This window comes from Argentina silus (genome assembly GCF_951799395.1).
Source record: "Argentina silus genome assembly, chromosome: 2".
Classification (NCBI taxonomy): domain Eukaryota; kingdom Metazoa; phylum Chordata; class Actinopteri; order Argentiniformes; family Argentinidae; genus Argentina; species Argentina silus.
The window spans coordinates 20,194,730-20,210,644 of NC_139656.1; the positions used below are offsets into that span (position 1 = coordinate 20,194,730).

Below are 15,915 nucleotides of genomic sequence, written 5' to 3' on the forward strand. Positions count from 1 at the left end.
CGTGCGCACGCACGTGCGCACGCACACACACACACACACACACACACACACACACACACACACACAGTCGATTTGTATCACTGCAAGGGAGGTGCTTTTATTACTTCAAGAGTACACTAATAAAAACTGGCTAGGGTTGGTCACAAACCTCTCCTGCAAGTAAATAGTGAGTGGGCAGGGGAGGCGCATGAGGCCCACACAAACACTGTTAGTGAGTTTAATTGTAGCAGTGTGGCTGCTCACCAAATAGGGTCCTTAGGAAACATTATGGCGCTGAAGCCAAACATGATCTCTAACTAAATGTTCCCACATAACAATTCTTCAGCTGGGATTAACAGGAAAATCTCTCTCTCTCACACACACACACACACAATGGTGATGTGTAAAACAAAGGGTGCATTCAGCAGGGGGTCCTTGAGGCTGGTCATGTTTGCCTCCAGAGAGCAGTGGCGCCTGTCCCCAGTACAGTGGTCAGCCCTCCTGGCAAGCAGTGACAACAATAACAACCATATCTGCAGTCTGGAATTATTTCACGCTTCAGACAGACACCAGTAAAACTGCTTGTTTGAAAAAGCATTTCACATTTTCTAAAAATAGCCGTTTATCGGATCGGTACTCGGTATCGGCCGATACTCAAAGTTCAGTACATGGAATCGGCAATGAAAAAGTGGTATTGGTGCATCCCTACAAGCAGGACCAGGCCTCGACACACTACCAAGCAGGACCAGGCCTCCCAGTAGGGCTAGGTCCTTGAGCCTGGTCATGTTTGCCTCCAGAGAGCAGTGGCTTAGACCAAGCAGGGCGATGCCTCCACACACTCAGGGTCACGTCGCCCACTAAAACAAGAAGCCAAGCCCACTCAAAGGAATTCCCAAGTGTTCCGAGCACTCAATTACAATGGGCATGTTGTGGGCCAGGCCTCGGCATCTACTGAATTAATGAGTTATTGTTAGAGCAGCCATGTTCCCAGCACTGCAGAGACTACACAATTACTACGACATCCCAGAGAGAGAGGAAAACATGCCTGCATTAACGAGGTCCAAATGCATAATAAGATAATACACTAATAATAACAACATCTAGCAAAAACGTAATGAGTTCTGATCAGTCTGACAGTTGGGTTACCATAAGTAGATGGACATAATTTGCAGAGTGGGCATGTCTATTCAAAGTACTGGTGTATTTATGATACAATTTAGATTTAAAAAAAGAAAACATCTATTTACAAGAGAGACCCAGTTGAAATCCCCTGAAGGCAGAGCCACACAGCACTGTGGAGGAAGCAGACTCTTCATCTACATCAACAAGGTCTTAATCTATATCAACAATGTCTTCATCTATACCATTATAAGGAGAGAGGGTCTTCATCTATTGTACACCATCATTACCACAACTCACCAGGAAAAGCTGATTGAGGCATTGTGAACTAAGTATGATTTCAGTATCTTAAACTCTTGTCTGTCAAACTGGGTTGTGTGTGTGTGTGTGTGTGTGTGTGTGTGTGTGTGTGTGTGTGTGTGTAATCAGTGGCAGGAAATCCTCGTTTGACTCCTTATCGTAACTGCACGTATTGCAGGTCATTATGGACAATTTAGGTCTTAGATTGTGTAAACAGGATACTGGAGGAAACAAAAAGACAGCAAGGATCTTAACTGTAATTGTATTACTGGAAGAGTACACCTTAAAGATACAGTCTGCAAGATTTCCAGTGATTTCAGTCTTTGTTGTCATAGGAGACTTTGTAAACAAATGATATAGCTGCAAATATGTTCTAAAGAATAGTAATTCTGCTCTCATGGAATGTCATTCCTTGAGCACCACAGATATTTCATAGAAATCAAGTGCTATTTGCATGTGAAAATGCATTTTCTCCATTGTTTACATTTTTGTTGGTGGCCCACTGGTATGCATAAATGGCAGACAGTACTGTATCACCAAGTCAATTTCCTGTATGTGCAAATATACTTGGCCAAATAAAAGAATTCTGATTCTGAAAATGGGACTTTCCAAGAAATCACAGTAAACCAAAATGGTTAATTTGACCGCTTCTGTTGATTATATAACATTTGAAAAGGGAGTTCCAATTTAGCGGAACTCAGAGGGCCAAGTTGCAGAGCAGAAAAACCAAGCTTAGGCTTTGCTGTGTTAATGGCAGTTCTCATGAGAAAAACTATTTCACCACGATAGTTGAACCACAGTAATGAGCTATTTGCCCTGTGAGAGAGGCTGAACCTAAAATTACTATACATAGGAAGAGGGAAAAGGAAACACACAATAACAGGGGACAGAGGAGGGTAGAGAGGAATTGAGCAGCATGACAGAGTAGCTTAAGGGTACACAAACCACAAGAACACACACACACACACACACACACACACACACCTTCAGAGTGTGGAGGAGGCAGAGTGACACTGGAATAGAGAGTGATATACAGCTGCAGCAGCTGAGACTGATCTGGATCAGGGCATATTCAAATAAGACAGCCAAGACACAGGACATCTTTAGGAGCAGACATGTATCAGGAAACTGTGACAATATTAACTACTATATTCATGTATGACCATTAATACATTCTGCTGGCTAAACATCATTATTTCAGGGGCATAATAATATATGATGCATAACCTTTGTACAGAAAGACAAACAACTATGGCAAAAACTGGGTGGACCTGCAAGAGGGTTTTAGCAATGCAGGTGGTGAATAACTCTACATCATAACAAACACACAATTATTCTCTAAACAAGTGAGAAGACGTGAGACAAGCCTTGGGGTGAGTCTATTCCAAACACCAAGCAGCACAGAGCCCATGTCAAATCCCTTGTGGTTGTGATGCTGTACCCTTACAGAGACCTGACCTGCCAACAAGGATGGATGGTCTGGATGGAAGCAGGGAGGGATGTGAAAGCAAACACATCGATATAGATAGATATAGACACAAATCCCAGTTGTTTCCTCAGGGATGTTAGCCAGGTTTGGGGTCTATTCAATTTAAATTCTGTCTATAAAGGAAGTTCATTGCCATTCCAAGTCAAGAATTTTCAATGAAGATAACAGCCTCTTCTATTCTTTTCTGGCATTGGAATTTCAGTTGAGTTCCTGAAGTGATGGAAGTGAAATGGAAGTGATGGGGAGCGTGGTGCTGGCATAGGCATGGCCTCCTGCAGCTCCAGTCCAGGGAGCAGGCACCAGTCTGGCTGCCCATGATCACTATCAACCTAATGACTCACCTAGAAGAGACCTCCCTGTGTGCACTGCTTGTCTGTCTCTCTCTGTCTCTCTAGCCAGCTGCCCCATCCCCTTCCGCCATTCATGATCCCTGTGATTATCCTGCCAGCTTACACACATACTACACACCACAACTCACTAATAATAATGCTGTGGCCCAACACACTCGCAGCACAGCAGCAGGACCTTACACAGCGAGTGGGCAGGGAGAGTGTACCTGAGACAATGACACAAAGTATGGGCTCTTTTTTACAACACACTATAGATATCTCCTACTACTATTACAAGAACATTAAATGTCAGTCCACCCTGCACACTTGAACTCTACAGTTCTGTGTTGTCCTTTTGACCTACTTAGATTTAGCAAGTAAGCTCTCCCTTCACTACTACAGCCTATTTGGCATCTCAAATAAACATACGGTAAGTAACTCCTTCTGGAGAATAGCTCTGGTACACATGTACAGTGAAAAAGCACACCTGTCCCAGATGTAATGCTATGATTATGGGTGAGAGAAGAGGTCTTTTTTTTTTTAAGACCCTCCATGTGATTCAGATTATAGCCACTGCTTCCACTCTCCTCACTGGGCTGTTTCACTCATTCTCTTTTACTCTCTGTCTACCTGCCGGGTGTGCTGTGTGTATATCAGTCTTTACATTCCTTCTGGAGTTAAAGGCAGGTCAAATGCTGTATCAGTGAAACCTAACCTAAATACAACAAAAATCTATTGATTTCCCTCGACTTCTTATCACTGCTATTTCAGGAGCTCCATGACAACAATGAGAGGGCAGCACACTTTCTTCATGTTTTTGAAACTCAACGGGACTTTTAAACAGATTGGAGACTGACCATTAATGCTCATTTTTAAGAGCATTTTATTTTAATCTATGCATGCAGTGCTTCTCTAAAAGTGGAAAAAGTGTGCATTCAAACCAGTGTCCCATCCACTTTGACCCATTTAATCTGAAGTGAGGTTGGTGCTCTAGCAAATGTAAGACCCGTGGCAGAGATGTTGCCTCACATGGACACACAGTCACGGAGAAGTTGAAGATGGCATTGGACAGTCCACTCGTCATTCCCAGAGGGATAAACTTGAAGGTTACCGTAAGTCCACAGCATTCAGCTGCTTTTCAAAACAAGGGCAGTGGTCAGGTCCCCTGGAAGGGGAGTCTGGGCACAGTGTCAGTTGGGGACATCTTAATGATGTTCTCTGTAGTATAAGAAAAGGGGGTAGGGAGAGAAAGAGGGGAAGAGCCACACCCCAGAGGAAATACACAGGATCTTCCCATGTACACCAGAAGTGACGGGGTAAATCAAGCCTTAGCTGTGCCTAGGAACATCCACTCGCTGTGAGCTTTTAGATATCATTCAACTCTACATAGTATCAAGTATTTAACTGGGGGAAAAAAAGAGACAAACTCATTTTTGTGTCACACAAGCTTTGTAATGTTAATACGTATTTCATAATTCAATCAATTTGAAATGTGCAACTGTTTTATCACCCTATGATTAACCCTATTGTTTGCTTGATGGTGTGTCAAACTTAAGAATTATATACAGAATGGCTTTAATAGGGCTCTAAGTAACTGTTGTTGACATGTACGCATGTATCTATCATGAATACTTTGAGACTTAGCTCATGTAAAGCATTACTAACGCAGAGAGGAGATAATTATACTAAAGTAAGTACATTGTAGTATTCCCATCAAGATAAATGGTGATAAAACAGTGGAGCATGTACTGTATGAGGGATGGTCATGTGCCAGGACATGATATGAAGCAGCACTGTTTTAGAACACTTTGTCTGGCCAAAATTCTAAGTGCCCAGCTGCACCACAAGCCCAGGGCTGCTCCCCTCAGCTGCACAAGGAGCAGAGAGCTGCTCCTCTCAGCTGCACCAGGAGCCCAGTGCTGCTCCTCTCAACTGCACCAGGAGCCCAGGGCTGCTCCTCTCTGCTGCACCAGGAGCCCAGTGTTGCTCCTCTCAACTGCACCAGGAGCCCAGGGCTGCTCCTCTCAACTGCACCAGGAGCCCAGGCCTCCTCTCCATGAAAGGTTCAGCTCTACTTCTAATTAATTTCAGCACCACTCTCCCTATGCTTTTGAACGCAACCAGCGATAGAGGAGAACAAAAACACCACCTATCTCTGGCATAGAGAAGCCTAATTGCATTTCCTTCCATCACTGATGTAAATGAGAGATGTATAATCATCAAAGGAGAACAGAAAACATTCTGAGCCCTCTGTAAAGCCACAGGGACTCTTCCTAATTAACATAACCTCTCCAGCCACACGAGAGAAGGACAAGAGCACACACTGCAAGCCTTTCACTAATTTCACTCATTTGCCTGAAAACACAAGACTGGACCTTATTTTTAGAGCAAGTGTTGAGACAATAAATATTGTTTTTCTTGTGTTGTATTTAGCAGGGTAAGCAGCAAAATATCAGGGAGGAATGAGGACAGTATTAAATGTAGTGTAATGTCTTGATTTTCATGCAAGCTGCATCCACCGGATTAATGTGGTTTCACAAAGATTTCGAAATGTTGGCACCCAACATCTACTCCTCCGTGGTGCTAAAGCAGCACTACTACGGCGATACTTCTGAATAGAGTGATCTCGTCTGATCCCCTGCTCACGTAATAGCCTGCACACCTCCTCCAAGACAGGGAACATACAGTACATAATGATTCAACTATCATCCTGAAATATTACTATATAATTTCCAACGTGGACATTTTGTATGCTTATCAACATACATTCTGTACAACTCCATATCAATGATATCAAATACCTTGTGACATGAACCTGTAGGGTTTGATAACAGCATTGTTAACCTCTGAGTGACCAGTAGTAGGTCAATGTGCTGACCACTTGACTCTCCCAGGCAGCACCAGGCTACACACCCGTGAAACACCCTTTTACTCATTCTCTGCATCTGTTGTATTGATACAACCACACTCCCACTACGTTTCTATTGCTGACAGAATCCTTAATCACAATATGACTTGCACCACTGGAATGTGTGTGGTCAAACTCCTTAGGTAGGAGTAGTACAGGCCTACATGGGCTGGGACAGCCAAATTCAAGTAATATGTTTTACAGAACATGACATTACCCATTTAACAGAGATTGCATGCATTGTTTGCCTATGAATGAAAATTATGTGAGCCGAGTTAGGGGCATGGGCATGAAGAGCTATTCCATAATCAAGCAGTGATCGTTAAATAACAGTCCCTAACTCAATGGAAGGTAAGGGCAGATCAACAGACCTGTCTTTATCCTATAATGAAAATAAATGCAATAAACCATGCAGAAATGTATTTAAACAAATTGGACAGACAGTGACAGCCGAATGCACCAAAAGGCTAATTTATCAAAACAAGATGAAAAAAAAGAAATATATTAATAAAATAAAACAGACATGTATGTTGTTAAAAGCAAGTAAGTAAGACTGTCAGTTGTAATTCTGAACAAATGGTCCGTCTGTCCAATTGCAAACAAAAGTGGGCAAACATGCATGCATGAGGCATGACTTGAGGCAATAGCACTGTATGAGAATGGACAGCCTACTTTATACACAAAACACAATTCATCAAACTAAAAGTTAGTTTAATTTAGGCCATGTTGTGTCCCCTGCACTCAAAGGACCGTGAAAATTAGACTTGAATGAAATGTTCCTCTTCTAATCTATGCCTTGTTTCTGTCTATTCATCTAATAACTCACTGTACTATTGGCACAAAGTTGTCACCACACACAAACTAGCATGATGACATCATCTGGAAAGGTGGAAAGGTTTCGCCTGAACTCGAAGAACTGACCAAACCAGAATATCGTCACTGTAACTTTACACATTCTTCGGTTGTCACACAGTGCAGCATGTTTTCAAAGTCACTCTCGACTTTGAAAATAATGTGTATTGTAATTGTGCGGACTAACCTATTTCCAACCACTCCCTAAATATAATGCTGGAGCACTCCAAACCACACCTCACACCAGACTGGACTGAAACAGATTAGAGAAGTCGATTGATCAACGTCGAAACATATATAGGTCTATCCTCAAATTGTATTTACATCCACTTTAATATTGGCAGTACGCAGTCTGTAACACATAATTGAGACGCGCTCATGCCCAGCAGCCTAAAAGACTGACCCAGTTCACTCGAAAATCTGCAAAGGCTCTGTACACACAACACGGATTGCTTAGTGAGTGACGCAGGGCTAAGTATTATTGCTGTAATAGATCGTTTTGCTGCATTTCGGATGAAACAATTGAGACACGCTGACGACTCATTCGCGGTTACAATGGTGCAGTGCATGATGATGCTGACAATTCTCTCCTATTCACATTAAAGTTTGCTACAGCCACCCACACTTAACGCTGTCTTGACCAATTCAAAAATTGGATTTACAGGTCAGAATTGGACGAATAAATGGTCATTCCCAATAGGCTACCTTGTGAGTGAATCAACAGGTATTTGTTGAGGGGCAACACTGACAATGTGTCGCTAGGCTATAAAAGTTATCACAAACCCGGCCTCATATGTCGTCTTGCACTCAAACATGTTATCTTGTTTATCTTCAAATGTTTTGAAATAATTCATGATGATGAATAGGCCTGGGCTACCTCCATCATCTTATAATAGTAAACTGCTACATACATGTAGTTGAGGAATTCTGCTGATTGCTGGATTCCAACCACTCACATGAACACATTGAACATTCTGGGAATACATTGAACTAGGCCTAGATAAAAAAATAAATTTGAAAAAAGCTACTGACAATGCTTCCCCGTTTCTCTGATGAGTAAATACACTTATTAAGGATTTGGCGCAAAATAAGACACACTCTGTAACACTTTAGATTGGTGTTTCGTCTGCTGTAGCCTACCTTGTTAGAAGTAGCTTTGGCGGACATTTTATTCCCTTGCTCCGCTCCCAAAGTAGCAAGTTACTGTAATTATTATCACTAAAAACAAAGCGCAAAATTCCGTCCTCTGAATTTCGCCCAGCTGCCGCCACGCCGGGCAATGTTATTTTATTTTTTCAGGACGCCGAGAAACATGACACGAAATTGTGTATGAAAAGTCCAAAGTTCATTATCTTCAGTAGTTTTCCCTCAATAAAACTTTATCCTAGACACAGGAAATTACTCCGTTTAATATGGTCCAATACAAGTTGTTTTGTTGTGTTTTTCTTTAGTACACGTTGGTTGAAACGTTTGAAAAAAAAAATGTAGGTATTCACTTGCTCCGTAAATCCAAAGCAGTAAAACTGCAATGGCAGGCTGTGTATGCCTCTCCCACCTCGCTTCTCCTCTCTCCAAGCAACGATCGTGACATGTCTGACTGGAATAGTCCATTGCAACTTTGTAGGGGTGGTTATACGGATGAAAACAGGAGCATTACCATCTAACTAAAGCTACATTTCTTCAGTTAAAAGTATGATTATGCATGTGTATGTCGGACATTTAGGTACATCCGATCTGTATCATTTATGTTTTTTATTTCAGGTGTTTACCATTCTTTCTGCAACAACAAAATACCATCATCACTCTTTTCCCTGATAATAAACTATGCGGGTCATGGCAATTGTTGGGGTTAGGGAGGGATGTCGCTGATGCTGAATGTTCACTTTTACTGGAAGATGATGGGCCTGCTGTGTTTTGTTGTAGTGCGTAGTAGGCTTTTATGTTTAGGAGTGGCAATGTATCTGAACTCCTGAGACACATCTGAATCCAGCTGATCCTTGCATCCCTGATCAGAGTGTCAATCAAGTGAATATCCTCCAACTTATGAGTTGCAGGTATTTCATTGCATTGGTTAAAAACATATTTGCCTCAGTCCAAAAATCCTATTGGTTATTTTGACTAAGGTGACACTTTAAAGGCATAGTTTACTCAAAATGTACCATAGCCATATTCCCTACATTTTTGTTGTATCGCCAGGTCCCATTCATTCTGATGTCTCTAAAACATCTTACAAATACAGAAATCTAATCCCATTTATGTCTAGTCTACTTTAGATTTTTAGATTTGTTTTTATTGACTTTATTGCACTGTAATCCACTTTTGAGAGATTATGTTTTGACAACACAATTTGATTTGGATTTGTGGAGCAAGTGAATTACTACCTTTTTTCAAAGTGGATTACAAAACAACAAAGTGACTATTAAACAATGTAAACACACACACACACACACACACACACACACACACACCCACACACACACACACACACACACACACACACACACACGCACATGCATACACAAACTGTTGTAACTGTAAGGTGTTTTAGAAATATTTTGTTTAAATGAATGGGGCTCTGTGGTGATACAAACAAGACAACAACCTGTCTTGGATTGACCAGTCAAGGTAAGGGTTTATTTGTATTTTGAGTAAACTATCCCTTTAAAGCCACCATCAGCAATATTTTCAAGGAATTTGAAATAATTAAATACCTTGATTATTTTTAATATGTGATTTCTAATTATGTCAATGAGCGCAAAACAACAGTCTTACTGTGACATACCCTGAACAACAAGGACACTTACTCCATTGTGAATGTTTTTGTTTTTGTCATAGGAGACTTTGTAAAGAAATGGTGTACAGATTAGAATTATCTATTAAAAAAGGTAATTCTGCTTTGATGTAATATCATCCCTTGAAGGGATAGTTCACCCAATTGCCATTGTCTGTTAATATTTATTAGGTGGGCTTGCTTAAGCAACTCCTCCTACAACTTTTAAGCTATTCACACCAATCCAACTTTAAAATGTGCAGAGAGGTCTAACACGCGTTACTATGATTTTTGTTTTTTATACCTATTCAGCTTTTTAAACAAACTTGAAAGTGCACTTTTTAACATGGAGGTCTATGGAAACCAAAAGATGCAATTTTTAAACCACTGCCGATCTTACAGCTTTTAAACTATTAACACCATTTCAGCTGTAAAATGTGGCAAAAACTCAATATTATCGTCTCAAATAAAAGCTTTTTGATACCTATTAAACTTTTTTTAACTATTAAGGTTTTTGTAACTCCAAAACCTCTCATCTGGTTAACATGGTTGAATGTTGATTTAGGCCAACATTCTGAGAGCCCCATTGTTAATGCAACTGCTATGGAACTTTCACAACTCTTGAATAAAAACAACAGGAGAGAACACATTCTTAGAATGATTACACAAGAATGCACTCTCTTGGCTACCAGTTCTACCCCACTGACACCACTCTCAATCACCTAACCAACCAACTATACCACTCTCAACCACTCAATCAACCAACCCTCTACCCACTCCACTGAACTACCCCAGGCTCCTATCTATCGATCACCTTATTCATTACACGTCCACAGCAAATTAGCAGAGTTAGCAACTGTAAGCTTTTTACGATGAATTCTCAATCTTACCTGTTAGCACTGTCTACACACAAATGGCTATATCAACTCAAACTATCCAACACAATATTCCTGCACAGTAGCCTATGTTTTTAGAATATAAAAGATGATGTGATGTCGAAGGAAATTATTGCAGTGGCTGGAATTAGGTTAATTGGTTGTAGAATAAATTATTTTCTACAGCTACAGCCATGGGATTGGATGCCATCAGAGTAATAAAAAGATAAAATAGTAGGCCTATTAAAAAATATAAGATTCCATAAAAAATAAACTTGTCACTTCCAATCAGTATAGTCACTGCAATAATTGGTTTTAGGACATTTAAGTTGATTTAGGCACCTGGAGACAATGCTAACAGGACTGATTGAGAATACAAAAAAAGATAATGGGGAAATAGTAGGGAAAGGCTTGATGCAGAAAGTTCAACAACCGGTGTAGAGACTACATTTAAGGTAAGGAATATTAACAAATGTCATCATTGGGTAAACAACAGCTATTTGCTCCATTGTTTACGTTTGCTAGTGACTCTAAGCAGAAATCACTGAGTGGGGCTTTTCTAAAAGAGTTCAATATTCTTGCTAACATATAATGGTCATTACACTGAAAACAATAATTGTCTGGATTTCTGGCTGGTCTCATGGCTGGAAGTACAAGGACACACACACAATAAGTTGAAGAAAAACTCTCCAGACCAGACCTGGGCGAAATAACTATGTGACATACGTTCAAATACAGCTGCACTTGTTTTCTTTTTCTGTTCAATGGAACCAATGGAATAGTCTCAGTATACTGACCCAGGTTTGAATGGTGCATTGAACAACAAGTGATTGTGGCAGAGGTAAAATCCAACAAAACCAATGGAAAATCAACTATGTGAGCATAATATCACTTTAATGTAGGGTTTTGTGTCGCAACACCAGTGGTTGATAACTAACCTCACAGGAAACCAAAAGAGACCATTGCTGTCATTTAGACTACTTCCTATGGCTTTCCGGACCCCCACCCACAGGATGAACTGAACCGCAGAGCTCAACTTGCATTTTTTCAATGTAAACAAGGCCAGTATCTCTCTATACATAAAATAAATATGATCAAAAATGCCAAGTACTGAGCTATTATGAACTGTCATACCCATCACTGTCATACCCATCGATTTGAACTTGTTGCCCACTACATTCTTGTTTAGATTGAGAACACACTATGAAGTAATTTCCTGCCTCTGAACTGACACATTGAATCATTTCTGCCTGAAGTCATTCAAATCATTAAAAAGATACCCTGCAACAAGAAAATAAAAGTCAATTTTGGATGTAAATTGAGGAACTGCACAAATGTTCCAGACCTACTGAAGAACTGTAAGACATACCGGATAATTCTGCTCTGTTTGCTTGTAGACAGCCTGTGACAACATATAATAGGAATAATGAAAACATGTGCTTGTACATGTTAGGTAATCACTTAGCTCTGAGTACACTGAGCCTCCCTGATGCAGGCAGCCATTTCAAACTCATTGCTCACTCATGGTGACTTTTCTGTCCTGTGACCTTCATGTACAGCTGGCAGGGGCAGGAGCTGCCATAGGTGTAGGTGGTCTTAGGTTAAATGCCAGCAGACATAACCCTACCAAGCAACCACATAGGGCTGTTTGACAGACAGGGCTTGAGGGAAGGGTACAGAATGAGCCCTACTGTACCTCAATTTAGAACATCACATTCTCCTGCTTAGAGATGGAACTTTTTAAATGAACAACCTTGACTGGAATTGATGTTCCGATTTGCAATTTTACAGTTTCCACAGATGTTTCTGTATTTCAACGGAATATGATATTGCTCAATAATTCTTCAGCAACAGTCCTGATTGTATTGGTATTCAGACTAATGAGTGCAATTACCTCATCGTGGCAACACTGTGTGGAAGCTGTAGCTCTCTCTCTTTATCTCTCTCTCTCTCTCTTGTTCTCTCTCTCTCTCTCTCACTCTCACTCTCTCTCACTCTCAAGCATTGCAGTAACAGAATCTGGCAATAATATCTTATATGCAGCTCATATTATCCTAATTTCAATTTCCCTATTTATATGTATTACATCTTCAATAGCAATGGATAAAGGAGTACATACTAGTATAGATGCAAGCCGCTCTGTCCTTCTGAAGCGCATACTTCGGTCCGCATCCACCAGGGAGGATAACAGAAGGTTCAGCATTCTGTCTGTCTCAAGTAGCTGCTTAAACAAATTTGTTGTCCCAAAAAACAATATTTTAACCCAAAGATACAGAGAAGATGACTCCTTTCCTGTACAGCCACATCCAACAATATCTCCTAATGGTGGACAGGGGCATTTGTGACACTACAATGTGATCAAGGGCAGCCTCCCCCCCACCCCCCACTCCACTGAGCACCCAGAGCAGCACATCTGCTCCTGAGCTCAGGTGCTCTCATGGAAGAGCAGGCACATGGAAAACACTCTGTCACAGAACACGCCGGAACACACACAGGCACATGTTAGGAGAACGCTTCACAGGGTTCAAGAAGAAGAAGGGTTAGGGTTAGGGTTAAAGGAGACCAATAAACCTAGGCAGAGCTCAAACACCTCTCTGCATATTAAAACAACATTTCTGTGGGAGAGGTCAAGAACTAGAGGCCAGTCCCTGCCAACACCCGTCTTTGATAAGCCCACAATTGTTTTCTCTCCACATTCTCGTCCTTGGAGTTCTTCAACAAAAGTACTTGCTAATCCTCCTGATATTTTTGCCAATGTGTATTCATTCCCCCAGCGTATGCAGAGAAAAAAAAACGTATGGAACTTTGCTCGTCTTTCTCACTGTTATTTGTATTATGTTGAAGGAGAATGCTTGCTTCACACCTTGACTGGAACACAAATGTGGTCATAATTACCTTAAGCACAGAATGAAAAGGAAAAGAAAAAACAAGAGGGAAATAGAGTAGTTTGAGCAACACCTTGAGTTGAGTCGGATCAAGGCAGGAAGTAAGGGTTTTGTTTCACTGTCTATCTTCATCTGTGCTGAATTAAGAGCCGATTGGCTGTCTTATCCTCCCAAGGCTCTGTTGACTCTGGACATTCTTGTCTTGGTTACAGCTCTCTAGGGCTCTGTTTCCCCTGATAATGAGAACCCTATGAAGGTCATGGGCTGGAGTCAAAACCAGCCAGGACTTCCTTTACCCAGTGGTTTGAATGGAGGATGAGGACACTAAAGGCTGTTTTAAGCTTTTTAATATGTGTCGAAGGACATATCGTCGCTCAACAAAAACAAAGTGTTGCTCGCCTTGTCATAAACAATCGATGACGGCGCCAGCTACATAAGAAAGTTTGGGAGGTACATGACACTCCTCTGTGACACTCAAAAGTGTCAAATTGACGTCATTTCCATCGATCGACAGTTTTCAGCAGTGTCGGTCGACAAAGCATAAATTAACCTTAAGACTAGACCCAAATGACTACTAGTGCACACTAAAACTAAGACCCCATTCTACTTTACAATGGAGAATAACTGATCTTCTCAGCACTGACAATTCATCGATCTTCAAGAGCTTACCATGGAAAATGTTCTACACAGAGAAACCAAGTTCAATTAAGTTAAAAGGGTCCAAAGCTGGACTTTCATTTTGTGTAAACAAATGCCTCTAAACTTGTGGAACAACTTGAGATTAGTTTCATATGACATGAGAGAACAACAACATATCTTGGTTTCAGTTTTTTCCCTCAGCGTCATTGTTGAGGATTGTTCAATCTAGCACATCTAGCCAAATCTGGTGTCAGGTATTTGAGAAACAAAGACATTAGAGCGTTCAACCTTTGTATTACATCCCCATGTCAGCTGAGCTATCCAGCTGTACAAACCAGGAGAGGCTGGTGGAGGGGAAAATCGGAGGACGGGCTCATTGTAATGCCTGGAATGGAATGAGGAATGGTATCAACGTGTAACGTGTGTTGACCCTGGTACAGTACACAGAAAAGATGTGGCATAAAATTAGGGAAGAGCGTCTGTTTTCATACTCTACATTTTAACTCATGCCTCCTTGAGAGTCCCTCTAAACCTGTCATTTGTTCCATTAAACCTGTCAGTGTTTCTGGTTACATGGCTCCTCCAATCCACATTCAGTAATTGCATGAACATTCCATTAATGCATCCTGGCCAGCAACATCATCATTGTTTTTGGCCTGGTGGAATGCGGGGAGAGGGGGGAGGGTGGGGGGGGGTATGAAAGTGTTTAGTCTGCATTTGAACAGTTCTGATCTCACTCAGTTTGATCAGGGGGACCCGAGTGCTAAGCGTCAGAAAATAAATAAAGACAGTGGATTATACAGGTACAACATGGAAATCCATCAACATGGAAATCCATCTTATTACAACATGGAAATTTCACTCCGAGGCTAGCTACTATAATCTACAATCATTTAGTCTTTTCTGTTTCATACAACCCTCTTGTGTTACATCTACCTGCTTTCGTCACATGAAAGCAATGGCAGCATCAAAGCACTGCCATAATCATCATTAAATGTGGCAGAAATGTATTCTTTGCATATAGGGGGGAAAGATGCATAACGGGTACAGTACATTTCTGTGAAAGGTAGGCTCATGTCATTTGAAGTCCTGTCAACAGTGCACCTTATTATTCTGAGAGGAACACTGAGTTCTGATGAGGATATCAAGCGTTCATACTCTAAAATTACCATAGTAATTACTGATAGTAAACCAGGCCTCTTTTCATCTTGTGAAGCAGAAGTGTCAGACTGTGATCATTCGTCCAAGAGACTTCCCCTCTTTTTCCCTCCTCAATGGACATGGTTTGCAGAGCACTTTTAGTCAAACAACAGGCTGCAGGCGGCAGCACGGCTGGCATCTCTCCACTCAGCTACACAAGCAGTTTAACCCCCAGTGGCTTGGGCTCACAGAGCACGCTCAGAAACGCCCAGCAACGTCTCCGAAAGGGATTCCTAAAACTCTACAGGTCCCTTGGAATCAAGATGCATTATCTCTACAAGGTCACTTATTACGAACACAGAAGTTGGGGAAAACTAACAAAAACCAACAAAGGAAAATTATTTAAAACAAAGCTAATAAAGAAATGGCCTTAGTTCGAGTTTGCTTTGCTATTTAGCGAGATGACGTGATCCCATTGTTTGCGTTACAATGCAAGAGTGAAATTGAAAACAATGCTTTGACAATCCTGAACCGTATGTCATTGAATTTAGGAGGGAAGGAGGCAGTAAATGCTTCATGAGAAACAATGTGACCTTTCCCTCATTGTTGAGATAATTCAAGAAAACTTTA

At 41.1% G+C, this 15,915-nt stretch overlaps 1 protein-coding gene across 7 annotated transcripts in view; it reads right to left on the reverse strand.

Moving 5' to 3' along the window:
• tjp1a (tight junction protein 1a) overlaps window positions 1–8,517 on the reverse strand; it is a 48,705-nt gene extending 40,188 nt beyond the window's left edge. For all 7 annotated transcript variants that reach the window (XM_083664968.1, XM_083664965.1, XM_083664966.1 and 4 more), the window contains exon 1: window positions 8,117–8,517. In XM_083664968.1, coding sequence (XP_083521094.1) covers window positions 8,117–8,143 — 27 coding nt within the window. In that variant the 5' untranslated portion in view covers window positions 8,144–8,517. The remainder of the gene's footprint in view (window positions 1–8,116) is intronic.
• Window positions 8,518–15,915: the final 7,398 nt, after the last annotated feature.